Below are 27,827 nucleotides of genomic sequence, written 5' to 3'. Positions count from 1 at the left end.
GTAACTTTGAAGCGTTACGGTTGGTCGCGATTTCGAATCGGAATAACGTATAAAAACCAGAAAAAGTTTCCCCCGGTCGAAGTGTGTTTACATTGTTTTGCAAACTAAAGTGAGTTCCCAACCGACTAACCAAATCATCATGTTTCTGCTCATGAGCTCGAGTCGCTTTTGGGTTTAAATTTGATTGGCCAAGTGCTTGGAATATTTGGTATAGTGTAATTGGCAACAATAGTGTTTAAAATAAACCTAAAAAAACTAAGTATGTATATTTTGTGCTTGGGATTTTATTTATAAAAATAAAGTACCTTTAAATATTTATACACTTGAGTTTTTATACACTTTGAGGGTGCCTAAAATATTTATGGAAAATACAAGTTTAAGAAATAAAGAGCATAGATTATTTTCAGTTCATTAGTTATTCCATTTAAAGTGTTGATAACCTACTTAAAAGACAGTATAGTTCTAAATAAAATAGGTAAATTAAAGTTTTAAAAACTCAGTGTTATCAATTATTAATGGAGTGATTAACGCTTATTCATTCATTACTTAACGGTCATTCATTACCTAACGCTTTACTTAATGTTTTAACAACAAAATGGTTTTTATGCTATAAACACACGTTTTACAACCATAATGATTTTCAATAGAGCGTACCTGTTAAAAAAATACGTAAAGGCATAAAGATGTTAATGGTGAATGCTCGAATTAATTAAAAACCTTATGCCCAAGCAGGAACACCCATTTAGGGGATTTCCATTGACCAACCCAAAAGATAACATTCCATAAAAGTCAACCACAAAACTCTTTACAGTGCAAACAAAGTAAAATTCATGAAAAACCAACAAAAAGCGACAAAGTGAAATTAACAACAAAAATAAACACAAAAACGGAAATCGGTAAAGTGCAAACAGAGAGAGCCACAAGCCAAGGCCGAAGAAAAAACGGTGAACCCAAACAAATAATTTGAAATTAAAACTAAAGCGAAAAGTAAAGCCAACGGCGCGAATCGGCGGATAAAAGGGAGCTTGCGGACGAAGTTTGTACGTGATTTTGCTTTCAAGAACTACATTGAATAATGTTTACCGGCAGATGTGCAAGGTCCTCGCCGCTTAAGCCTGATATTTTCACCCCCTCTTCTGGCTTTCAGCACTTGAACTTTACTTAGCTTCTTGTGGCCCCCCTTCTTGTTCGGTTTTCCCCTGGCCTTTCCCTGGTTTTCCCCGCTTTTCCCAAGTCCACTTTTTTTCCAGCTTAGCTTACCGCTTCAAGTGCCGCACAAGAGCTTCGATTTTCCAACTGATGGTATGGCACTGAATGTGTGTGCGGTTGGCTGATGTTGTCACGCCACGAGGAAAGGCCTTAAGCGCTTCACTTTACATAGCAAAAACTAGAAGATTGAAGAGATTAAGCCCTCCAACATATACCCTCTACCCCCAACGACCTACAACCTTCTGGCCAGCCTCTTTCTCTACACTTTAAAAACGTAAAAAAATGTAGTAAATAAATATTAAAACAACAATTTTTCGCCATTTGTAAATTATAAAATCCAAGGAGAAGATATAAAAAATGTATTTTAAGCTTTAAAATGCTTAATTTTTACAATTAAAACAATAAAAAATATTCCCATATAATAAACACAGGCACAGTTGTTTAGCTTTATGTATATCTTGTTAAACAGATTGTTCCATTATTTTTCAAACGTAAAATTATTTTCATCCCTACGCCCCCAACTAGTTAGTAATGTTATTATTACTAAATGTACTAATTATCATATTAATTAATAAAAGGAAAAGTTTGTCAAATAATAACAACGTTATTCAGTATTCGGTCAAATTTAAATAAATTCAGTCCAGTAAGAAACATTTTTTAGGATGAACATTTTTCACTGAAAAATTGCAGAATATAAGAAGTTCTTATTAAGAACATTTTTTTTAATTAAAAAGTATTGGTATTTATCTTAAATATTTTTTGAGTGTTGTTTTCGCACACGCACCTTCTTTGCTCTGTGATTTGTATGCGTTAGCCGCCTTCAACGTGGCCCCAGCTAATGTTGGCTTTAGCTTTGCGTTCGACGAAAGGGGGGTTGGGAGTTGGGTGGAGTGGGTGGCAAAGACGGTAGCGAAGGGGGCGGGGCACAAAGATGCGGGTGCGAAAGTTAACTCCGCTATAACCCCCAAACGCCTCGCACTAAAAACCCTGCCCTGTCGCCCCCTCGTTCGCTTTGAGCAAGACGACGGCGTGTTTGTGGCATAAAAATAAAGATAAATGCGAGTTCTTTACAACGCAGCACCAAACACTTTGAGTTGGGCGCCACGAAAACCCCTGAAAATCCTCTTCTGGTTACGCCCCTTTATCCATCTTGAAAGCTTGCACAGTGCCTAGAAAAGTTTGCTAAAGTTTGCAAAATTTAAAAATTAAGATCATTTTAAATATTCAATTTGGGTAAGATAGATGCGAAAGTTTATTTTATTAAGAACTCCTAGATAAATTGATTTATGAATTTAAGTAAGTTAAAATAGTTAAAACAAATTATTTTTTAATAAAAATTCAGCTAAGCTAGAAGATCAAAGTGTATGAAGACCATGTTGCTAAATTTTTACGATCAGCAAATCTTGTCTCCATTTGTTCTCTTTTGAAAGAAGTTCAACAATTTCCACTCAACTCTTCGGTAAATGAGGCAACACTTCAATTAGGCAAACTGGTTTCCCACCATTCCGGCCACCACTGTGCAAGGACACACCTTGTTTTAAGGTCGGGCTTAGGGGGAATCAAAGGGGGAATGGTTGTGCTTGGGCTGCTATCAAAAAAGCGTCACCAGCAGGCCAAAACTTGTGGATGGAGTTGGTCTAGGAGAACAGGGGAGTGAAGTGGTTTTTGCGGTTGCGAGTTTTAGAATTCTTCTTTTAGACTTTTTTTTGTGTGCGTGTGTGTATGGGTGTGTGGGTATGTTACCCCAAAAATGCGACCAAAGGAAAGCTACAAAAAAATCAACACACATTTCTAAATATACAGAGAAAATGGAGGAGAAAAGTTGCTTTGCATAGAGCGAAAAATGTTTTTCGCTATGTTTATCTGCAGCGGCCCATCTCTATGGCCTTTTTTCAGCTCTGTTGATATAAGCGCTTGTTTATTGCCACAGTGTATACGTATTTTTATACCCAGTACTTGGAAATTAAAGGGGTATAAAGTGTTCATAAAAATTTTAATACTCCTAAAAAATCTTATACTCTGAGATATAACAATTTAAAACTTGGTTTAACAGTTATATTTTAAAATGCAGACATTTCTAAATTAAAAACAAGAATTTGATATTCCGATTCTATTTGTTAAAAAATATTGTCAATCAATATGTCAACTATTTTAGTCCACTAAGATATTTAAATGCCTTTAAAAATTTCCTTTAACTTAAAAATTGAAGTTCTCTTAAAAAATCGTATTATCTAAATAAACTTAACAATAATCTCTTAAAAGTTTGCCTGTTTCTAATTTAAAAATAAAAATTTTGTGTTTCAGATTCAATTTATTAAACAACTTTAAGTTTATCTGATATATATTAGAGCCATCAAAGTTTAATACCTTAAAAAATTCAGTTTATCAAAGCCCAAAAAAGTATGCTATAATTTTTACCTTTAGGAGTGCCTGGTAATATTTGTTCGAGGCCCTTTACTGATTTCTTTTTTGAGTGTGAGTGCCATGCTTCGTCGCATTTTAAATTAGCTTCATTTTTATTTCTATTTACATTTTGCTCTTTCACATCGTTTTTTTTTTTGTTTTTTCTTCTCTTCTTCGGCTCCTGCAACTGTTTGCCAAAGAAGAAGCGGCAGAAAAGTTTTTCCAGACATAGAGGGCCACGCCCCACGCCCCTCTTCCCACATTTTTTTATTTGTTTTTCATTTTCACTTTTATTATTCCAGCATTTCTACAAAATTTTTGTTGATCTCCCGTTTTTGTTGTTATTATTATTTATTTTTTGGCTGTGCCAAGTGAAATGTTTGATTTTTTTTTTGTTTGTCATTGAACGTGTTTATTTATGTGTTTCGCCCTACGTTTTTGCTACTTCGCTCTTTTACAGGCTTACTCCACTCCATTTTCTGTGTATTTATTTCCTTACTGCTCTCCACCGTTTTTATTTGCCAGTTTTGCTTGCCTCTTATTGTGAGCTTAAGTTGGGAAATTGGGAAAATTTTAAGTGTTTTTATTTTTACTTTGCTCGAAGCCGGCGTTTGATTTGATTCATTTTGGGAATTAGCTTTGTGAGCATGATTTATGACAGGAAACATTTGGGGAAGGCTGAACGTTGATCTCTTTCCGGATTACAGAAATGAGTTTTTCTATTTGAATATAAAATTTTTGCAGAAAGAAATGCCAGGGACTTAGATAAGCTTTATCAAAAAATATTGAATATTTTATACCACGTTTTTGTTGGCTAAGGAGGCAGCTTTAAATTTAATCGCTTTATTAAATCAACAATATTTATTGAAAAATACCCAATAAAATTGTTGCCTATAAAAGCGCATGTATTTGAAATATATAAAAACACTTCTGCTGTTTGTAAACATGTTTGATTTATGGTTTATTTTTTTAAAGCTTATGAAAAGCTGATCTAATTGTATATTACCACAGGGAATATTTAATAAAAGGAAAACTTTTTTATACAAACTAACATTTTTAGAAAATAATAAATAAATAATATAAGATAATATTCAATATTAAAATATTTGTTTAAATTTCATAAAAAGATTTTAAGAATCTTAAAATTTTTTTGTCATCAGCGTTCCATCCTCAACATAACTTAATTAGACGAAACGAAAGGCCTAGTCTGCACTTCTAATTGAAGCAATCGCTCTCAAAGAAAAATATTCGAAAAAAAACGTTTGAAGTGCAGACTGGTCAACAAAAAAATAGGGCAATGGCGCAGTTTGAATTCATTTCTCAAAGAAAATATAAAAAATATTCCCCGTTATCCTTCTTTTGGCCCTTTTTTTCATATTTTTGTGTACGTCTGTGTATGCAGCTCAACCGCAAAAAGTTGATGAAAAATTTGAGAGTAAGGGGATTCTGGAGTTGTGAAAAGTTGGGCTCAGTTGTCTTTAAGAAGAAATTTAAAAAAATACGCGGGGCCAGAGGAGCGGGATCTAAGCGGATTTTGATTTTTTTTTGCTTGCTGCTTCCAGTCAAACAAATAAATTTGCTTAAGTTGTTTGTGCCGGAAAAGTCCCTGATGCTCTTAACTTTTACCCCAATCAGAATGTGCTTTTCCCCCACTTAAACACTGAATTGACATCCGTTTGGAGTGCTGAATATAATTTGGACCTTTACCTGATAAACCGCAGAACATAAATATACTTTTCAATATGGACCAAGCCGCAACAGCATCAAATTGGATGAGTTTTAATTAATTTCGTCATTACAATAATTAATTGAATGCCTGCTGGGAGGCGCTCAAGGACATATCGAAATGTGGGGGGTGGGCGGTGAGAGGTAGGCACGCCCACAGGATGCACAGCTGCAACAAATTGCAATATATACAGCTACTTAGCCGGCATTACACATGCACTGCAGGAGGCAACTTTTCGACGCCACTGTGTGCGACTAGGTTTGATTTATGGCCAGCCATCGGGCAAAACCGAATCCGGCATGGGATCACATGCGTGTGCAGTCCTTTGGGGATGGGCTTGAAATAAACTAATGATTTTCCATTGCATCTACATTGCTTGATATTTTATTTAATATTGACAAAATTTTGCCAACAGTTTTTCATAAAAATATGTAGTGGCTTGCCCATGTTCAGTTGCCTTTGCAGAGTAAATTGTGGTTTGATGTGTCGAAATTAAAATAATTCATGCTATGTAAAATACTTTATTTGATAGTAACTAAAGCAAAAGAAACATTTTTATTTAACAACATTTAGACTGCTGATGGTTTGCTTGATTATTATTGAGTATTTTTGTAATATCGAATTAAAATTTTTAAAAATAAATGGTTAATATTTTTTTTTTGAAAACAAATAATAGCTTACTACAATTGAAAGCATTGTTATTAATTGATAGTTGGGTTTCTTTATTTAAGGGCCTTCAATTTTAAAGAATTTAAGCCTACATCAATTTTATAGAATAATTAAAATCAGTGCCAAATTGCCATCAATTTATATAAATTAAAAAGACTTTCTCCACTTAAATGAACCGACCAATCATCAGCATTTTCTCTGGCCAATTTAGTTTAAGCATCGATTGAACTCCAGTAGCCTTACGGCCAACGCCAAATTCAAACAGAATATCTAAGATGGCTCATCTCACTCTGACTGGTCATATGAAACCATTTTGCAGAGCGAGCACAAAACTGCTTTAATCTTGGAAAATGTGCCTATAAATAGCTCAAGAAATCTTCACCCCAACTCTCTTTGCAGCGCTCCCTTCTTCAGGATTATGGCTTTTCCTGATAAATCTGTCGCACATAAAGTACCACAACGAACGACTGTTGAACTAGATTCAACATTCATGCCCGTCTACACATGAGGTCGCACTGTGAGAAAAAAAAATGCAATATATAATCTGAAGAGGCAAAAAACATATTTTTACAGAATAAAAAATAAAATGTTTTCAAAAAAAATTATCCTTTTAAATTTTTTAATAATCAAGAGTATTAATTTTTTAACTTTCACTCTTTCAATTTCAAATCTGATATTTAAATTTTTCAATATACTTTATTTTCAATCAAATATTTGAAAAATGTGAAGAAATCTTTGTTCACATAGAAATTGTAAAAGATGTATATAATTGTTTTTTTACACTTTCACAAGCTCAAATTATATTCAAATACATACATTTGAAATGTAGGCCTTAAATATCCTAAGAACTCTAACAAGTATTTATAGTTTTTACTAACTAAATTTCAAATGTTACATTTAAATTTTTTTTGTTTTTTCTTACAAAAATAAATAAATACTCAAATTTGCTATTGTTTTAGTAACACTTTTAGGCATATTTTCTCCCAGTGCACCCAAGTAAATTATGGGGCGACGCTGTGTCTTTAGTTGCGTTGACAAACTGCAGAGATAAGCATGCGAAAGGGAGAAAACCGGGTACAGAGCCAGTCATGAAAGTATGTCCAGCTCGAGTTCCACTCAAGTTAACTCAATGGGTGTCCCGTTCAGTCCACTGGGTTCAATCAACTGTGAGTTGTCAGCTGCCAGTGGCAGTGGCCAATGATGGGGCAAGAGTGGGTTAAGCGCGGTGGGCCGCAAATCAATCGGGTCTCCTTGGAATTCCCAACTGATTTCGGGCTTCAGTGGCCTTTGAAATGCTTTGTCAATTATACTATATATTTGCAGTTTTCCTTTTATCAGGCCATCAAATTCAATTGCATGCAAAAGTTATTCTACTTTGTCATTTGTTCAATTTGACCAATGAATTATGAATGGGCTGACCCGTATAATGGAAATCATTTGATTAGCTGACAAAATCATTCGCCCTGCATATACATTTACCAAAATATTTCCAAAGTGTTGAGTTCACAAAATTTGTTTCATACTTTCGCACAACTCATCGAGCGAAAAATTTTTTTTCGAGATGCCTAAAATTTCGCTGAACAAGTGAATTAACCAGTTTATTGTTGGCAAATTCTGAAATGCGTATGGAATTTCTGCAAATAATGTATAAGTGTATGGATTTTTAATTCATATGTTGCCAGGCATCATAAATTCTATTTGTGCCATCAGATTTTCAAACGAGCAAACAAATGTTGTAGAGCGAAACCCGCTGAAAAAATAAATGCGATTAAATGCACATATCATATATTTGCCAGAAAAGCCAAACAACGGAAAGTTAGCGGGCAATGGGTTTATACATAAAATATGACTAGCATGTTTTTTTTTTGTGCTGGTAAATGGATGATTGTGGTCGAAAATAAAAGGGAAACCAAAAATAAATTGCACTAATAATATGTATTTTTCTATTTACAGATTTACAAGCGCCATGAACGGATATTTATAAAAATAGTAAAAGGCCAGCGAAAATCAAAATAAAAATTTATAGCAGTGAGATTAAATTCGCAAAGTCAGAAAAATGTGGAAAATCTGCATTTTTACATTGGTAATTGCGGTGGTGGCGGCAGCAGCAACAACAGCAACAACTAGTGAAACCATAACAAACGACTTGACGGCAAAAGGCAACCGAACGCAGTTGAAAATTTCTACGGAGGAATTGAGGGAAATTTCCGCTGTGGGCGGGTCAACCTCAACGGCCACGCCCACCACCACGGCCACAACTAGTACAACAACAGCCAGGGCAACAACAACTTTGGTGGAGGAAAATGGTGCAAGCCCAAAAGACGGGCTAATGACAACCACCCAAAAAATGCCAGCAGCCGATTTGGTTGAAATAGGTGGCATTAAGGATGCACTGCATCGCATTAAATTGAGCGAAAAGCCAGTTGATGGTACGGCAACAACCACCGAACAACCGGAAGCCATGGATCAGGATCAGAATGAGGAGGAGGATGGGGATGATTTGACGCCCACCATCTCGCCGCTGCAAATTCAAATGCAGGCTGCTGCCTCATATCAAGTAGCCGAAACGTTGGCCGACTTGAATGAGGAGGAGCGCGCCCGATACGATGCCATGCTGGCTCAGCAGCCCACGGCCAGTAAACTGAATATAGTGGATCTGTATCCATTAAAGCTGGACGATTTCCAGCCAATCATAGAAAACGACAACGATGAGTTGATCAAGCAGCGGAACCATTTTCACACATCCCGAAAATGCCGAGGAATACAAGCAAAATCTAATGCCCAACGAGGTGGACTTGATGGGCAATATAGAGGAGAATGAAGTGAGGGAAAAAATCAAAATAAATCAGGAAAAGTTTGTTACCACAGTGAAGCCCACTACAGTGAGACCGAATCAAGGAACCACAGCTGATTTCACGGGCAAACTGCTGGCCGATCAAGATGATTTGATAACCGAAATAGAGAGCAAATTTCAACTGCATGAAACCACAACCATTAGGCCAAGGACTAGTACTAGCACAACTATTTCGCCTACCAGACAACATCCGGGCCACACTTTTATCGATCGAAGGGTGAAGAAAAGCTTCGAGTTTCCCATGCAACATCGTGCCAGCGACGTGATGGCCATGCCGCACATTGACTTTGCCAACACCAAGTTCCAACAGGATGCCGATCCCCCAGCCGCCTCGCATCCCGAATTCTCCACCACAAAGTTCTACAACAGCAAGGAGCTGTACAACGAAATGTTGCTGCACAACAAGCGCAAGTTAATGAAGGCAGCAGCCAAAGCTGAAGGCAGCAGTCCGATAAAGTCAGCGGAGGATACAACTCGGGTCACAACAAACTTGAACGTGACGCCCGAAGGGCAAACTTTTAACCCAACCACAAGTACAGCGAGTGGAACCACCAGCAGTGCCACAACACCAATAACTACAACTACAACTGTTACTGAGTCAGCTACAACAACAACGACAACAACATCAACAACTACTACTGGCAGTTCAACAACAACTAATGGAAAATATCAAAAGCAGCTTAAGCGTGCCAAATTATTGCTGAAGGCCTTGACACCGCCGCCAAAGTCCAGTGACAAGACGACAGCTGCCGGGGAATCCCCATCATCGACTTCCACATCGACCACCACGACGGCCACACTGCTGGCCAGCGCCAGGACTCGCACTCGAACCCGCACCCATCCGCCTTCCTATCCGCCAGCTAATCCCACTAAGGCCGCCTCAAAGCCAATCGCCAGGCCGCGCATCCTGAGTCGCCTGCAGGAGAAAATCAATTCGCTCGAATGCGAGATCCCCCCAGTGCCGCAGGATTCACATCTGTGGCGAGGCAATGAGACCCACGAACTGCTGCTGCCCATTGTGGTGAGTACACTCGAAAAAGTATGTACTAAATATTTACTAATTCATAATCCCTTGTTCAATATAAACAACATTGGGCTAGTTTATTTTAAACTGATTTAGGTTTGAGTAAACACTTTGACTTAATAAAAACGAGCTGTGTTTGTTTAAGTATTAAAGATTAATAATGAGGCAATCCACCCTTATATATTCAAAGTCCATTTGAAAAACTATTTGGCCACTTAAAAAATACATTGATAATTCCCTGCTGCTTAATACTGAACAAAAATTAATGTTTTTTAATTGGTTTTATATTTAGTGAACAAACACTTTGAATTTATAAGAAGTAAACTGACTTTACCATAGTTCAACCACCAAAACTTCTTCATATGTACTGCGTTTAGGGCTTTCTCTTGTCGCCTGTTATCAAAACAATTGAGGCCTTATTAAGTTCTTATCATTAGGCAGACAAAGGGACAAACAGGAAGTGGAATAAAAGACAGCTTAACCACTGAATGGAATGAGAGCACACGGCGTATGCGTGTTATTCGAGTAAGCGGGTTAAGCAATTAGCTGGTGGTTAGGGGAAAGGGCCCAGGACAAAAAAGGGAATGGGAAGTGAGCGACTGACTAACGGACTCCATTTACATAATACGCCTGCTGACGGCTAATTAGTATGGAGGAAGCTTAGTTTTCGGGCTCTACAAACCTACGGATTAGCCAAACGGAAACGAGAATCCCTAATGAAGCTACCGAATCACTTCGCAAAAGATTGATTGGGGATTGAGTTCACAGAGGCAGCCACGAAAAGCAACCCACAAATTCTTTAACTTTACCAACGACAGCAGACAGTCGACATTCGATATCCAATTTCCCTTCGAACAACAGAAACTTGTTAAAACTGTTTGCTCGGCTAATTGAAAACCTTTTAGAGCTGAGACAATTCGGCAACCGAAGGAAATCAATGTCGGCCGGAGTCACATAAATAAATCACAAGCACATTTGGAGTTAACATTGACGGAAACAGTTCACTAGACAAGAAAAGGACATCGAAAAAAGGATTCAACGAAACGAACCCTGCAAATTTAATCCCCCGATAAGTTGGCCAACACAAGGAAATTATTGATCGTCATTCTATTTGGCATGTGAAAGCAGAGCGGATAGAAGACCCCAAACAACTTGACCGGAAACCTGAAGGTTTTTCTCCAGTCCTTATGCAAAAAAGGACAATGCCTGAGGGCATGTTTACAGTCCGGTTCGGATGTGTAGGTTTTATACAATAAATCATTTCTTATAGGGGTAAATATTTATATGAAAACATTTTTGAATGCAAAAAAAAATTTAAAATAAAAAAAATCATTATAAAATGTAAGAGCAGATTAATTACCTTATATCTTTGTGTATTAGATTGACAGTTTATTTTTAATAAGCTGAAACACTAAAGAAACTATTTAATTTATTTTAAATTAATAAAGCATTTAATATTTTACCATACTAAAAACTGTCTTCCTATCTGAGATCAATAATATTAATATAAAATATATAATATATAATATGGAAGATATTAAATTAATGATGGGAATTTAAGTGAAAGTTTGTAATCAATAAGCTGAAGCTAATAATCAGTAATAGTCAGGAATACTTAAAAACCTATTTAATTTATTAAAATTTAATTCAGCTTTTAGTATTTGATCAGCATTTATTAAATTCAGCATTGAATATTATACCAAATATATGTAAAAACCATAGAAACTATTTAATGTATTATAATTTAATTCATCATTTAATATTTTACTTTATTTGAATAGAAACCGTAGAAACTTTTAATTTATTATAATTTTATTCGGATATTAAATTTTTACCACACTCGAAACGCACTGTGTGCTCAGCTGAGAAAAGGGTTGTCCATTTCTTTATTAAATCGCATTTGTTGTTAAATCACGAATAAACTAGACAAGGGACTCCGACCGGAGCTCATATGGCAAATTCCATCTGCGAACACAGGGCTCCGAGTCAGTTTTCCGTTCTGCACATACTATACATATCCCTTTCATGTCCTGTTTATATTGACGTAAATCAAGCCATTTGCCTGGCCAAATCACAGCTGCTGCTGCCCCTTTTGGCAAATATTTAAATTCATTTCGTAGAAAGTTTCGTTCACCCTTTTCTTCGGCAGCTGGAGTTATGTGTGTGTGTTTCATTTTTGAGTAGAAACCTTTGACTAAATGACTGAACACCGAATGTTTAATTAACATTCGGCCAGGCAGTCTATTGCTGAATGTGTGTGTGTATTTTTAAACCAAAATACCATTAAAATTGATGGCCATTTGAAGGCTTGTTTTGGTCTAGATTCGTTTCCTATGTTGGTGAGAAAAATGGAGCAGAGCAAGGAAGGTAACGAAAATGATTTCCTGTTTACCTTTTTGGTCAGCAAATGGCCAATGGCAGCTCGGCCATGAATTCAATTAAGAAGCACTGCAGAATTATGCAAACTCTGGGCCACCTAAAAGCAAAATACGTATACATTTAGCATTTGCAAAATGTTTTCCTTGCATAAAATTAATGCTGGCATCCTTGGAAAAGGCACTGGTCGAGGCACTTTTCCCAGCGACCAGGTACACAAAAAAGAAAACAATTAAAGAAAACAATTTCTGCATAAAAGGTGAAAGCATTTCTCCACATTTTTTTTGTGCTGGGGAGGTCAGTGAAAACATTTTTCAACTGAATTTGTTTATTCTGCCGTTTGTTGTTTTGGGTCTCGTTTTGATGGAATTGTTCGTCCATTTCTTCTCTCCCTCTCTCGCTCTTTATTTAGCTACTTTTTAAGTCATTTAAGCCTAGTTGAAAGTTTTTTTTTAGTTTTTTTTCGATAGAAGCTTATGTTAATGATTGAGTGCGTTGTTTTGAAGACACTTTAGAAAATTAAAACAATTTAAGTAGATGGCTTAAAAACTTGAAACAATTTTTACCAAGTTTTAAAAGCTCAAATACAAGCCATTAAAATTATTCCAAGCGTGAATTTTGTTGTTTGTGGTTTTAATTTCAACAAATTGTATGATTTCCAAGTAAACTCAGACAACAAACAGAAACGACAAATAAAAATGGAAATTTATGCCATTACCAATTGCGGTGTTCATAAAAAAAAGAGCTGACCACAAAACACGCATGAAATTCTATGTGACCCAAAACTTGGCCATTCCCCAATGGGAAAACATTCCCTTTTTAGATGTAAATATGCAGCTTTTCCGAGCTGACCAACATACAATGTAGATTTTTATGTGCGTAGAGACCGGCCATTAAAATGCCATAAATTTGGAGCTCTGACAAATCCCCCCGAACAGTACAAAAGCAGCATAAAAAAGCGACAGGCAAACTAAACCGCTTCAAATTGCGCAAAAATATGCTAAAATTGTTGGACATAGAAACACATAGCACATAAAAAAGGGCAGGGACGACCGCAAAGTCCAGTTTTTTCGCTTGTGGATTATTTCTTTATATTTGTATACCGATTGTGATGCGCCTAAGTGGCGGCTTATGTATGTGGCTTAACCCAAATTAATAAAAATTTGGCAACATCAAGTGTATATGGGCATATGTTAGAAACTTTGCTAAAACCCACCCTAAATGAACCTTTTGGCAGGAAGTTTATTAACTTCGGGTTACTACTTATGTAAATTTCTTTCTGCCGCAAAACTAAACTGGCTTAAAAGGGACCAGACTTCGCTAGACCGTAGACAATGTTATAAAAGTAAAATTAGAAAACTTGCTAAATAATTCAGTTTAGTCCGGCTGTCAAACCGCACCAGACGGAAAAACCTTTTGGGTCTCACTTATATGAATAGAGATGAGTTTAATAAACAATTTTCAACCTCAATCTGTTTTTCCTCAGACCACGGAACATTGTAGGCCGGATGAGCACTGCATACCGAATGTTTTAACCTGGCGCGGTGAGGCGGAAATCCAGTCCGGCGACATTTTAATTGTGGAAATCAATGATGCCATGTTAAATCCATCGCATGAGCCGAACAACACAAGCAGGTAAGTGCCAAGGAAATTTCAATTGAAAGAAATATCCATTAAATGGTAAACATGAAACGAATTTTAAATGTACGGACAGCCCTTTAACAATTTAATGGAAACTCAAAACCAAAAACCAGGCCAAAACAAAGACTATGGAAATTTATAGATGGCAAAGTAATAATATAACAATTCTATTGTGAGTGCTTCATTTTTAATTAATTAATAAATGAGTACAATTTAAAATGTAATTGTGTCAACGTTTTCCACAGCTGTGCACACAAAACTTTTTGTTTAAGCCATTTGACAGTGACATGTTTTTGAAGGGGAAAAAATAGTTATTTCCACTTTCATAATTGGTCATGGATTTTTTTTTTGAGATAATACAAGTACAATGCAGGTCAACAAAAAATAACGAAAAACTAAATGGCTATGCTATAAATATAGAAGATTTGATGGCGTGAAAAATTCCAACTTATTCTAATCTCTAAAAAACCTTACACAAAATTGCAATTTTTTTTTTAACAACCATTGCAACTCTAGTTTTGATTTATTTTTATTTGTACAAAAAACAAAAGTATCAATTTACCTTAGATAAGGGATCCAATTGCAAAGTCCCCAATTTTGTGCTGCCATTACTTGTTGCAAACGTTGCTTGCAAAGCGAATTTAACCTGACGGCTGGCAGTGATGTATGTAGTTGATCAAAGCTAGTGACTTGGGGTCCCGGGAAAAAAACTGTCATTATGTGCCATCAGCAACATCATCAACAGCAGCAGTAGCACCCATAGCAATAGCAACAGCACGGCAGCAACATCCACATCACGGCAGCAACAGCACGGCAGCAACAGCAACTGCTGCCTCATCATTGAGCTCATCATGTAGCGACCCTTTCACCAGACACCTGAGCTCCGTAGAAAAATGGGGGATTCCCCTAACTCACAACAAACAAAAAAAAAAAAAATCACTCCTTTATTTTTACACCTAGTTGGCAGGTCGTGTGTATGTGGGTGTGGGTGTGAGCTAAGCTATTTTTTGTTTTTATTTTCAGTTAGCGCCTTAATGCGCACTGAAACGTGTTTGTTCGGGGGCTTATTATATAATAACGTCCATTAAGGACCTTTATTGATTTTTCTTCAGCACGTCTGCTAGGGAAAAAGATGACAGGGGGAAGTAGTTACTGGTCCCAGACACGTTTTGCCATTATCATGCCCCTTTTACAGTTTATTAAATTGTTTTCTTTTACTTCGCAGTAGCTGTCTAACTCTCTTTTCTGACCTTTCTCCTTTACTTCTGTTCGCAAATTTTTATTTCGGTTTTTTGTTTATTTTATAATGCCCTACAAATATCCCCTTTACAAACTGCGCATATAAATGCGATGTCAGCCAGTTGTCCGATCACAGGAAAAAATATCCTTTTTTAATACGTTTATTAAATATTTTTCATGCTTTACCATAGTTGAAATTTTAATTATACCCGGGATATTAAATAGTTGTTAATGCCACTTAAGTAGGCAAAAAGCTTGAAATGTTTAATTACATTCCCTTTTTAATAATATTAATATGATTAATAACATAGTTACATAAATGTAATTTGAATCATACCAAGTGTATTAAATGGTTATTAGTGCTACTCAAGCAGGCTATTTAATTCCAGGCAAACAAATAATAAATGAATTTTAAGCCGATATAAATACATTTCACGATCAACTTGGTATTTTCTATCTTACAAAAATAAATACAAAGAAAAAGTTTATTAAATAAAACAGGAACGTTGGTCTATTTCAAATTAAACTTAAAGCAATAAATCCCACTATTACGGTATGATAACACACTTAATTAGTTTCAAGTTAAATTTCAATAATTTGTCTAAGGTTTTTTTAATCAACATTATGGGTTAAACTTTTTTTTTAAATACACCTATCCCATAAAATCACAGTAAAAAGACACCCATAGAATTAATCCCAAATTTAACTTAAACATTTTGCTCATGTGTAGCCCTAGTTGTTGACCATTTGTCATTGGCCTGGACGTACACACACCACAGCTGGCTGACCCTTTTTGCCATGGCAATTATCACGTTTCTCTCGGTTTTTGCTATCATTTTTACCCCGGCTGCTGCACACACATTTTTTGCTCTTTTTAATTTAGCTCTCGGCGGCTGGTTCTTATCTTATCGCTTGATAGATGCCGCCGCCACCCATCACGAAAGTTTTTCACCCCCGAAAAAGAAAGGGCAAGAAAAATTAAAATTCATTTGTCGAACTTTTCGGGGCAGACATCAAACGCGACCGCCGCTGCGATGGAAATTTTCCGCTTTTCCCATATATACTTTTGCTCTTTTTATTCAGTTCAGCCCGCGGCTGTGGCAACTCAAAATGCCTGGCATAAGTTGCGATTTCGTAACTTTCCTTGGGGGCAAAGGCAAAATAAGACCGCAAACAATCGAGTTAGTTGAGGAGTGAAAGTGATGCGAAGTATGGCGTACAATTGAGCGCAGGGTTCGCAGAGAAAAGTTCCCGCCAACTATGAAAATGAGATGTCAAAAAAGTTTTTATTATCGATTTAATATGGGGGTGTGTGTGTGTGCCAGTGTGTGTATGGGTGAGTGTGTGTGCCAGCCAAGTTAACAAATGCAATAGCAACAAATAATAATACTACGGTGAAGCCAGGGAAAAGCGAGTGGGTAGCAAATAGATTGGGAAAGCTCGAGGTAGTGAAAACTTTCCGGGCTCGCAGCTTTCTAACAAGTTTACCATTTTTTTTTCATCCCGCCAACTCGACTACGTGCTGTAGAAAAATTGCAAACTTGGATACTATATGAGGTGTCTTCCCATGTTTGTGTCTATGTTTTTGCCTTTACAGGGGAAGTACAAAGTTAAACACGATGGCTTTAGATGAAGAAAAGTGGGAAAAGTGGTTCTCCCTTTTTTAAATTTTGAAAAACGGTCTTTAACTTAGAAGTTTACAGTTTAGTATTAGTATATTTCAGAAATAGCCAACATCATGCCAAATCAATGTCTAAATGTTGAACAACATAAATAACATCTGTCTCTGACAGCGAAAATGATATTAATCTTATAACACAATACCGCATTAAAATCGATGGGTAATTAAGAATAAACTCATAAATTAATGACTTGAAGCTATTGATAAATAAAAATAAATATTTACCAAAATAGTTAAATTGGTATTATTAAACAAAGGAAGGAATATTTTATTAATTAAGCTTTTTATAGTTTAAAAAAAAAATTTGTGGAAAATTAAAAGAGGTATTAAATCAAAGACTAATCTGTTAAAATTTAACAACCTATTTAAATCATATTTCAGATACAATTAAAATCGTTGAACAAAAATCTATCCAACAGTTATGTAAATTAAATGTGTTACAATTTAACATACAACTTCAATCATATTTTAGATAAAATAAAGTTTGTTCTGGCAAATAATTACCCAAAACTGAAGTTTAAGCCTGCAGTCCATTAGAATCTTCTTATCTATAAAAAACCCCACGCAAAAAGTAACCGCAATAACAGCCTGGCAACATAGAAGTTATAGGGAAATCCTTCGACCCAAGAAATCCTTCGACCCAGCCAACCAGCCTCGACTAATTTCATTTCCGTTTTGTGCTATTTAATTTCCGCTAGAACAAGGCAACCGAAAGAGAGCAACTGCTTATAAATAAATTTCAATTAATTAAGCACATATACAGGCAGAACAAGGACTAAGTTCGCTCTGCTGACGTCTTTGGTCATATTTATAACTTAAGCAAGCAAACAAAAGCCATTTAACTTGCCTGCCTCACTCAGTATAAATTTCTATATATATGTATTTATATATATTTATTTGTATATATCTCTATTTGTGTATATCTCTTTTTTTGCCGCTTCACTCTCACCTGGATTCTGGGCCAATAAACGTCAACAAGCAGCGCGGTACATGCCACACAGGTGTACCAGGTAACTCGTTCCGGCCACGAACACTGCGACGTTACCGAGGGCGTCCTGCTGGATATCACGCCGCTGGTGGTCGACGGCAGGAAACTGGTTACACTGTACGATAAGGACCTCACCTGAGGGAGTTAACCTGCTAATTGGTGAGTAGTCGGTAGACGGTAGACGAACTTACCGCCGGCGGGATGTACTCTTACTAACTTTGCGGTGGGCTTGGTTTCGGGGCACGCGAATTTCGGTTAGTTAGTGAATGAAGAGGGGTCTTAATTAGATCATTTTGCTTAGCGTTCATTCTAATATTAAAGCTACAAAGGGTTGAAAGGGGTTTTAAGTATTGAGCTTTTATTTTTAAACCGAAAAGCAATTGTATTCTCTGTTAAACGTTAATGCTATGCTGTTTAATAATGTATTCTTGGTTCTTCTTTTAGAAAAATTTGCACACAAATAGCCAAGAAAAAACCTATATTTAAATTTATTAATTTATATAATGTTTCATAAAAAAATAAAAAAAAATGTATATGACTACTTCCTTCTTCGAGACTGTCATAAACAAAATGCGTAAATTGAATACTAATCCTTGACATTTATTAAATATACACAATTTATAAATAAAGTAACTTTGTTTTTTTTTTAATTCTCTTACTCCTATTTTAAGGCTTCAAAAACTTAAACAGTCAATAAAATCCAGTTTCTTATACTTGCAAAGGTCCCTGGTCTTAAAAAAATATTATTGCTTTGATAATGGTTTTCTAATTGCTTATAGAATACAGTAACATATATTTAAATATATTTTTAAAAGTTACATTCAATGTCAAATGTTAAATGGCATTTTTATAATTATATGAGTATAACAACTAGATTTAAGGTTTCTTTATTAAAATAATTATACTAAATTCAGCTTGTTATGTTATAAATATATTGAAATTTCTTGTTCATAAGTATCCTTTTCACTGTGCCACAGAAAATATCATCTTGTTGAATATTTAACTAAAATGCTCACCGAAGAGCTATCAGCACATTGTGATAGGGTACTTAATCGTCCCCCAGCTGGGGTATTCCATCTTCATCTATGCGGTATCAATTCCGTCTCCTGGCAGAGGATGCCGCCTTGAGGGAGCAATTTTTACCCTGTTTGTGGTTCCCGTTTGGCCTATTAAAAATGTTTACTTTTTTCGCAATGTGGCCCCTCTGCCTTCGGTGATGCCTTAATTAATACGAAACCCTTCCCGGTGTTCTTTTTTCGTTTTTCGTTGTCTGCCCCTACAGTGGTTTCCGAGCTGTGGGGAGCGCAGTGTGTGCGCCTAAAGGTGACCACGAAAACCGACAATTGCGGCGACAACGCCGACTGTTCCGGCAAGGGAGTGTGCTACTCGAATGCCGGGATGGAGGAGTACGAGTGCCAGTGCTGCAGTGGCTTCGCAGGACCCCATTGTGAGGAGATCGATGCCTGCAACCCGAGTCCCTGCACCAACAATGGCATCTGCGTGGACTTGTCGCAGGGTCACGAGGGCAACTCTTACCAGTGCCTTTGTCCGTACGGTAGGGTCATTAGCACCTAGTGCCTCATTAGTGGTAACGCTATTAATATCCATTCCCCAACCACTTCGTCTTCGCAGGATATGCGGGCAAGAATTGTCAATACGAGTCGGATCCCTGCAATCCCGCCGAGTGCATGAATGGCGGCAGCTGTGTGGGCAACTCCACGCACTTTCGGTGAGTCCAAGGCAAACAAAAGATGAAAGGAAGGACAGAAATAGCAGACAGAGAAGCATGAGCTGGCTTAGATACACTCACAAAAAATAGGCATTCAAAAGTATAAGCTTGAAAACCTAGAAAACATAAAATTCTATAACAAAAATTCAATTTAATATGGGTACACAACAGTTAATTAATTAATAATTAAAATTTCAGATAGATTAGACTTGTTTATTTCCTGCCCAAATCATTTAGCCAAAAATTTCAAATTAAATAAAAACCACATAAGCTAAAAAGGATTTCTTATTGAAATGCCAATCATATTTAAAAAAAAGTTGAGAAAGTAATATAATATTTACCATATTAAAAACAAAGTATAAAATTGAATAGATATATTTATCTTTAGCCTCAAAAAAAAAAAATAACAGATAAACAAAGCTCCTGAAAATTGTATTATAATAAATTGTAATAATCGTAAAAAATTATTTTTACGGAATTGTCAATCATTACAAAAAAGTTGAGCCTCTTATATTATCCTTAAACTTTTAGAAAATACGTGAGACATGATCAAAGTATAGAATTCAAAAGAAATATTGCTCTTCATCACTTAAAATTACAAACAAAAGTTTTTTTTTTTTAACTAAAGATAACTCAGTTCTTGGAAAATCCAGCAATCATATTCAGTTTGAGTGCAGAGTACACATTCAGTTGAAGGAGGGCCACCAGCAGCAGCTTTCATTCAATTATCCTGGCCATTGTTTTGCGGTTTTGTCTAGCCGTTGCCGTCTGTGTTTGCTCATAAATGTTGACTTTTGTCGCATGTTCAAAAATTTCTGCAATTCAATTTTTCTTTGTTGTCCAACGTTATTCCCAACCGTATTAACCCCCTCCCCCCATTTCGGCGCCCCTGCAGCTGCGATTGTTCGCCAGGGTTCACAGGACCTCTGTGCCAGCACAGCCTGAATGAATGCGAGTCCTCGCCGTGTGTTCACGGTATTTGCGTGGACCAGGAGGACGGGTTCCGGTGCTTTTGCCAGCCAGGTGAGTAAATGCGGCCAACAATTCCAGCCAAATAAACGCAAATTGCCTTCATTCTTTTGTTGATTCGCTCGGCGAAATCGCTCCCATAATGCCAATATTTTGTGAGTTATCATCGTGGAAATTTCAAACAACGATTGTTGGCTTTGGTCGTTATCCATTATATATTGGATATTTGTATTTGATTTTTACTTGTATTGCTTTTAAATTTTCTAGGAACTTAAAATGGAAAGTTAAGGCTGAAATTAAATTTTTAAAAAGATTGAAGCAAAAATAATTATCTAACCTTTAACAGTACAAAAAGTGAAGATATTTAAACATCCTTAACAAATGTGGGGTAGTTATTATTAAACACAAAAATTATCTAACATAAAAAATGTTTCTTTCAAAAAGTAAATGTGCTAGACTAGACTAGATTTGATCTGAGTTAATAAACTGTTGTAAAACCTGACTTCCGCCAAAAAATTCACGTACTTTAAAGGCAATCAAATTTCGTTTTTACAATTGAATTGAAATTTGCGCAAATCAAAAATCTACATCGCAGCCAGCTCATAAATTATTTCATTGGCACAAACACAATTTGCATAAATCGCACTCAATCACAATAAAAGTAAAGCTATAAAAAATAAGACATAAGAAATCGCTGAGACAGAGACGAGGGCAATTCCGGGAAGTCGAGACAGTGCGGCTCCGTCGCAGTCTGTCGTCGCCCAGCCAAAGCACTTCCCATTTCCCATTGAAATTTCCATTTCATTTACTTTGCACATTTACATTACCCACAACCTATTGAACTGCTCCCCCCGTTTTCTGTCCTTCTTTCTCCCCTTTTTTTTTGGATCCTGTCTCGCAGGATTCGCCGGCGAACTGTGCAACTTCGAGTATAATGAATGCGAATCGAATCCGTGTCAGAATGGCGGCGAGTGCATCGATCACATTGGCAGCTACGAGTGTCGCTGCACGAAGGGCTACAGCGGCAACCGTTGCCAAATTAAGGTGAGTGAACAATGCCAAATAAATATAAAGTGGTGTAGCACTTTGGGCGAGAACGAAGCTGAAAATATCTTAACAAAAACTGAACAAAAATTCATATAAAAATACAGAAAGTCCTGCCTCCACTCAAATGCTTCATAACGAATTATTTCAAAACTAATAAATTTATTTGGACGTTTCTTCTACACCCTTCTTTAATGTTTAAATGTCGCTTTTTTGTCTCTTATTTTTGTTTAGATTATCAGCCACACATACATTTTAAAATACAATGGACCCAAAGTTTATAATAAGAGATTAATGCCGTTGCAATCTGCACAGATGTGGTTTATATTCCGTCTCGCGAAAAAAATTTACGAAAAAATATAACACTATTTCAAAAACAGCAATTAAAAAATTAAAGTTAGAAAATCTTTTATAAAAATAAATAACAAAAAGTACTTGAAAATAGCTCAAATGTCTTATTTAATAATAAATAAATTAAAATAAAATAACCACATCGCTCGCATATTGTGAAGTCGATTTATAAGAAGTATGCTTTTTCACAATTGATGTGGGAATACTTAAGATATTTACGAAGCAACCTTTGGTGTGTGAAAAATCATGTCTTGAAATTGTGCAATGAAAAACAAACCCCAAGAGTGCCCATTAGTTGATTCCTCGCTCCCCAGGATAATCAATATTTTGTATTGAAAACAAATCCCGCGACAATTCCCCGATGAGAAAGTGGAAGGACTTCTCCAGCCAGCCGGCAGTTGTCTGTGGGACATGAATGGATATTGATTTAATTTGCTCCTCTTTCCTTTCTCTATATATATATATGAATTGGGGCTTCGTATGGGAGGGAGCCTGTTCTTCGGATACGAATGCTGGGGCAAATACATTTTTGAATACGTAATGAAGTTTCAGAGCTCTCTATTCCGACTCTACCGACACAATATGCTTTGATTTGTGCCCGTGCCCGCCTTTTTTTTCTCATCTGTTGTGTGCTCTTCTAGGTTGATTTCTGCGCCAACAAGCCTTGCCCCGAAGGACATCGCTGTATTGATCATGGAAATGATTTCAGCTGCGAATGCCCAGGAGGTCGGAACGGACCGGATTGTAATCAAATGCCACGAACGGTAAGTCATGATTTATGCAGTCATGTTTCGGACTTTGTTTCTGTTTTCGGTAGTTCCTTTTGGCAGGCAAAAATTTTGCAATCTGTGGCTAAATACAGATTGTTCGCAGTGGCATAATTGTAGCCAATTTTCCTGGCCAACTGCATACACAATTGCTGTGTGCATTTTAAAACTGATTTATGACTTCGCCTTGTCGACCTCAAATGAATAGTCTGTGTGCTGTGCTGTGTATTTGAAATTGATATTCCATGTAGAAGTTTTCCGCTTGTTTAGCATTGCAAATCAATTTCCATTCAGGTTAAACTTAGTTCATAAATTGAGTTAGCCCCGTCGCGACAAAAAAGAATTTTAATAAACGCTCAATGAACTTGATAATTTGCATGGTGCTGGAATAAAACTTAACAAAATGTACATAAATTAAGCGTCAAGGCGCCATAATTAAAGCTTTGTGAAAATGATGGATACGCTGACTAACCGCGACTGCTTCCAAGGACCCAAGGATCCCGAGAACACTGTCATTATATATAGGGGGGCGGTCGGGCATTGAAGGGGGCGTGGCTGGTGCAGACCACGGCTCGAAATTGCGGCAGCCAGTGGCTCGTTGCTTCTGTTGGCGAAGGCAGCAAAATTAATTACATTCTACATGCCAGGCACACACAACCGCCCCGAAAAGTAGGGGAAAATTGGAGGCAGCTCCTCCATTCTAATTGCTAGTTGGGTGTGGTTAGATGATAGCAGTTTCCGCAGTTTCCGGCAGCGACATAGATATAATACAAAAATGTTTTTTTATTACGAGTACAAAAGTATATTTATAGCAATAGAGATTGTTTTCTTGCCTTTGGAACTTGAAAACCATTTAAGCGGCTTTGTTTTAAAAACAACTTTTATAAAAATGTAGATGAAAAGGTAGAAGCAATTAGGTAAAACAATTAAATATTACATAACAATTTGCACTAAAATTATTCTTTAACTTACTTTGTCGTGAATAGTTTGGGCTATGATACTTATATATACATATACCACTTTAAGGTACTTGCACAATTAAGTAAATATAATAAACTTTATTAAAAAAAATTAATATTTCTAAAATATAAACAAAATAATGTATGGCAAATTGGATTCGTTGGAGTCTAAATTGCTTTTCAATTATTTTTTTTTGGGTGTACATTTTATGGTGTATTTTCCAAGCACTCTAGCACTCAATCCACCACCAATGCGTTGATGACTTTCAGTACTTCCAGCAATGCAACGTGAATCCCTGCACCCACGGCGGCACTTGTTGGTCCAGCGGCGATAGCTTCTACTGCGCCTGTCGACCCGGCTACACGGGAACCATGTGCGAAGGTGAGTTCCGCTTTTGGTCCCCTAAAATACCGCAAAGTCATTAACTTGATTAGGACCATCAGCGTGGCCAGCAGAAATAAGTTTTCCTCGGCGGCTATCTAACTTTTTTGCGCCTGTTTCTTCTTTTCCGGCCTTTTTCCGCAGATGAGTTTGTGGTGGAGACGGTCGTTAGTTCCAGCGAATTTATTGTGGACGATGCCAACGCTAGAAATTTTAATGACAAAACTTTCGGTTCATCGGTTGTGCTTAAGAGTCCCATTGAATTGCATAATGCATATTTTGCGGCCGGAGTCCTGGCAGCCGCCATTTTCATCGTTGCCGTTGTGGTAAGTTCCTGGATCCTACCCCCAAAAATCCCAAGCCATGGGGGAAATTGTACTCTGCGGTTATGCAAAGTGCGCGAGAACTGGCATTGCATATTCATTTCGATGTTCAGCAAAATGGTTCGAGCTGCAGTCGACGGCTTTAACTGAAAGTTACCCAATTGCCTGGACCCGGGGCTTAAAGTGGATGCAAATTTATACAATTGGTGTCCGTTCGTTCACAATGTGTGTTCCTTCAAGTGGAGAGCCGAGTCCATGCCAATTTATTGGACCCGGAAAGCGATTCAGTATGCGCTCCCCTGCCAAATTAATGCAAGCCTATAAAGGTCCTGCATTGGACAGGTTAATGTCGAAAGTTTCATTTCGGTTATTTAGTGAGCAAAGTTTAAATTTTTATTCTGACTACATATTTGATTTATTTTAAAGTTTTTAGAACAGCTTTAGGTCCTACTCTAACCAAACATAAGTGCATTTAAGGCTTGGCGGCATAAATTAAAAAAAAAAAATAATTTGAGGGTATTTAAAATTTATTACTCATACGTCCGGTTGTCTTTGTTTTTTTTTGTTGATGATTTTCTTTTTATATTTTCTGTCATTTGAAAGTGTTCAATAAGTTAACAATGTTAAAAGTAGGAGAAAAATTGTTTTATATACTATTTTAGCCGGCATACGTGACGTATGAGTAATTTTTATGGAAATTTGAGACATTTCGCCTTGCCAAAAATTTAAAATAATATTGTTTTGGTTTTTCATAAAGAATATCAATTAGAGTTTTTTATTTATTGGGAAGTTCCTAGTGTACATCAATTAAAGTTTTTCATATTTTGATTTATAAAAATTAAAGCGTTGATCTATAAAGTTGATGTTACTAATTATTTTATTTTATGTGATAGTAGATAATCTTTTTTTATTAAAAAAAGGCTAAGTCAGACTTTTTACAGCCCCCTATCTAGTAAACTTAACAAAATAGTAACTGCTGATTAATAAAATACTTTTGATATGTGCAAGTTAGCTTAAATTCTCATTTAAACTAAAGTTGGCTGAACTTTAGTAATAGTTACATCAATAGTAACTGATACCTAAAATAATTTTGAAATATGTGAGTTAACTTGAATGCACTTTTAAATTATAGTTGGCTGGACTTTAGCTTACAGCTTCCAGCAAATACCTTGCTTTTTGGCAACCACGAAGACCATTACTCGCCAATCCAATCCATAACCATTTACCTAACCCCTCGCACACATTTCTCTCCGTTGCAGGTCACCATTTGTCACTGCAAGGTCAATCAGACGTATCGGAAATTCTCGACACGTTCCACCTCGCTTATACCCATTCTGGGCTTCAGTCGCCGGCCAAAAATGCAGGGCAAGCTGAACAAACACTGGCTGAGTGGAAAGGGTGCTGCGAATGCGACGGCCGCGGGCAGTGGTGCCAATAATGTGGCGCCCGCGGGTGGACCGAGGGGCGTGACCGCTGGAGGCGGTGTTCAGCAGGTCACAAGGCATCTGCCAGGACAGCCGCAAACGCAGACCACGCTGGGTGGCCAGCTGCAGGAGCGACCTTTTCAACGGCACCTGGCCATGAATCTCGAGAACGACATGTACTACACGGTGGACTTTAGCGAGAACTCACAGCACTCACCGTTGATACAGTGAGACTTGGATAATAACGGCAGCGGCGGATGGTCAGTCAAATTCACCCCACACAAACTGGAGTGAGTGGAGAAAATATATTGGGTTGGGTTTTGGGTGTGATTGTGTAATTATCTTTGATGCTACTCGTTGAATATTCCAAATATTGAACAGTAACCGATAATAATAAACTAAAAGACATGTGTGAATTAAATTTATTGATTATGATTCCGGCTAATGCCAAGAACCCATATATGTATGTATGATTAATACATGTATCTCTGGCATAAATAGGCTTAGCATACTTGTTTATCAAGGTTTATTTAGGCTAAGCACACACAAACACAAGCACAAACACACACAGAAAGGATAATGTTTGATTACAAAACACACCGAATGAAGGGAGATCATCTAGAATTATGTAAATGTTTTATATGCTTGCATTAAACCTACTTCAGATTATGTTTATTGTATGAGTTTTGCAAATTTGAAACTGTATGTAAGTTTTCTCATGTGGAATCGTTTTATGTTTTTGGCCTGAAGGAGTGTACTTCAGATATGGCAGATTTTCTATGCTAATTGTGGCCATAAAACCTTCATAAACTTGTTATGCAAATGTCCGGTCTCAAAGTTAACTTTATAGGTGCGCATTTGCATATGGACATTTCCAAGATATTAAATGATTTGGCTGGCCAAAAGACAAAAGAGGTTCTCTGTAATTTTAATTAGTTAAAGTAATCCTTGGGGAAATTTAGGAAAACTTTTGACCAAACATCAAAGAGATTCGGACTAATTATATTTGTCAGTCTGAAAATATGTCACTCTAATGGGAAAAAAAAATAATATTTGATGCCATTTAATAAAGTGTGGTTTTTGTACCGCATTTTCATTTGCAAATGTTAGCAATTAGTTAAATAATAATAAAGCCCAAAACAGAATTATATTGTTTTGCGTTTTCGGTCACCATGAAATCAATTTGCTCTTGAACGTGTCGCAAATATTGAAATTATATCAACTAATTTCACGAAATGCTGTTTAGTTTAGTTTTAATTAATTTTTAAATTGAGCTGGAAACGGTTGGGTGATTTAAATTGAATATGGTCAGGGCAGATATCAGAGATTATTGCTGCTCCTGGCCCCCAAATGTTCGACCGCAGTCGAAAGTTGTTAGTGAAAAATAATTAGCATAAATTAAAATTGTAGCCACAAAAGTTAATATGTTTTTTGTGCATAAATAATATTTATTTTGAAATCGTTTCCATAAATGAATGTGTGGTGCGTGTGTCCGGGTGCTGGCCGCATTTAGCATATTGCTGTTGATATGTAAACATTAATACTGATCGAATTGCACAAGAGGTCGGCACAAAGTTGAGCTCTGCTGCTATTTAAATCGAATGAAAAATCCACACAGAAAAAATACCGTCAGGCAAATAAGTGAATTAAATTGAGACTTGATGCATCCATTTTTTGCATCAATAGACTTTCGTGCAATTTGGTATGCAAAGAAAAATGAGATTGTAATTAAAACGCTATATTAAGTAATTAATAACGATAAAGTGAGGCAAACCAAAAAGCAAAAAAAAAAGAACAAGCGGAAAACAAATAATAAAAAATTAACAAGAAGCCTTAGCCTAAGGAAACAAAAACAAAAAAAAGAGAGCAAAGCAAATGAAAGTATTGTAATGAAAATGAAATAATAATAACAATAACAGCAACTTAACCTATGGCAAAACACTTGGCGTTTTGGGCAATTACAATTTAATTTTTAAGCCAATCAGCAAAATAAAGTGGAAAATTCCAGCGAAACGTGAAAAGGCTTTATTTCAATTTTGAATGGGAAAACATTTACGAGTGTGGTTATT

The 27,827-nt window shown here is 36.5% G+C and overlaps 1 protein-coding gene across 1 annotated transcript; it reads left to right on the top strand.

Annotated features, from left to right (window-relative positions):
* Positions 1 to 27,771, top strand: LOC128261759 (protein HEG). Its single transcript, XM_052995609.1, is given in 14 exon segments — positions 1 to 109; positions 7,961 to 8,735; positions 8,737 to 9,882; positions 13,748 to 13,896; positions 17,805 to 17,946; positions 17,948 to 17,969; positions 19,093 to 19,365; positions 19,443 to 19,539; positions 20,435 to 20,562; positions 21,410 to 21,552; positions 22,545 to 22,667; positions 23,900 to 24,011; positions 24,156 to 24,337; positions 25,594 to 27,771. Coding segments are annotated over 13 exon segments (3,585 nt in total). The 5' UTR covers positions 1 to 109; positions 7,961 to 8,063; the 3' UTR covers positions 25,990 to 27,771.
* The last annotated feature ends 56 nt before the right edge of the window (positions 27,772 to 27,827 follow it).

Source organism: Drosophila gunungcola, unplaced genomic scaffold, assembly GCF_025200985.1.
Source record: "Drosophila gunungcola strain Sukarami unplaced genomic scaffold, Dgunungcola_SK_2 000001F, whole genome shotgun sequence".
In the NCBI taxonomy this organism is placed as follows: domain Eukaryota; kingdom Metazoa; phylum Arthropoda; class Insecta; order Diptera; family Drosophilidae; genus Drosophila; species Drosophila gunungcola.
Note: the sequence above shows the minus strand (reverse complement) of the source record. Positions and strands in the feature narration are given on the sequence as shown.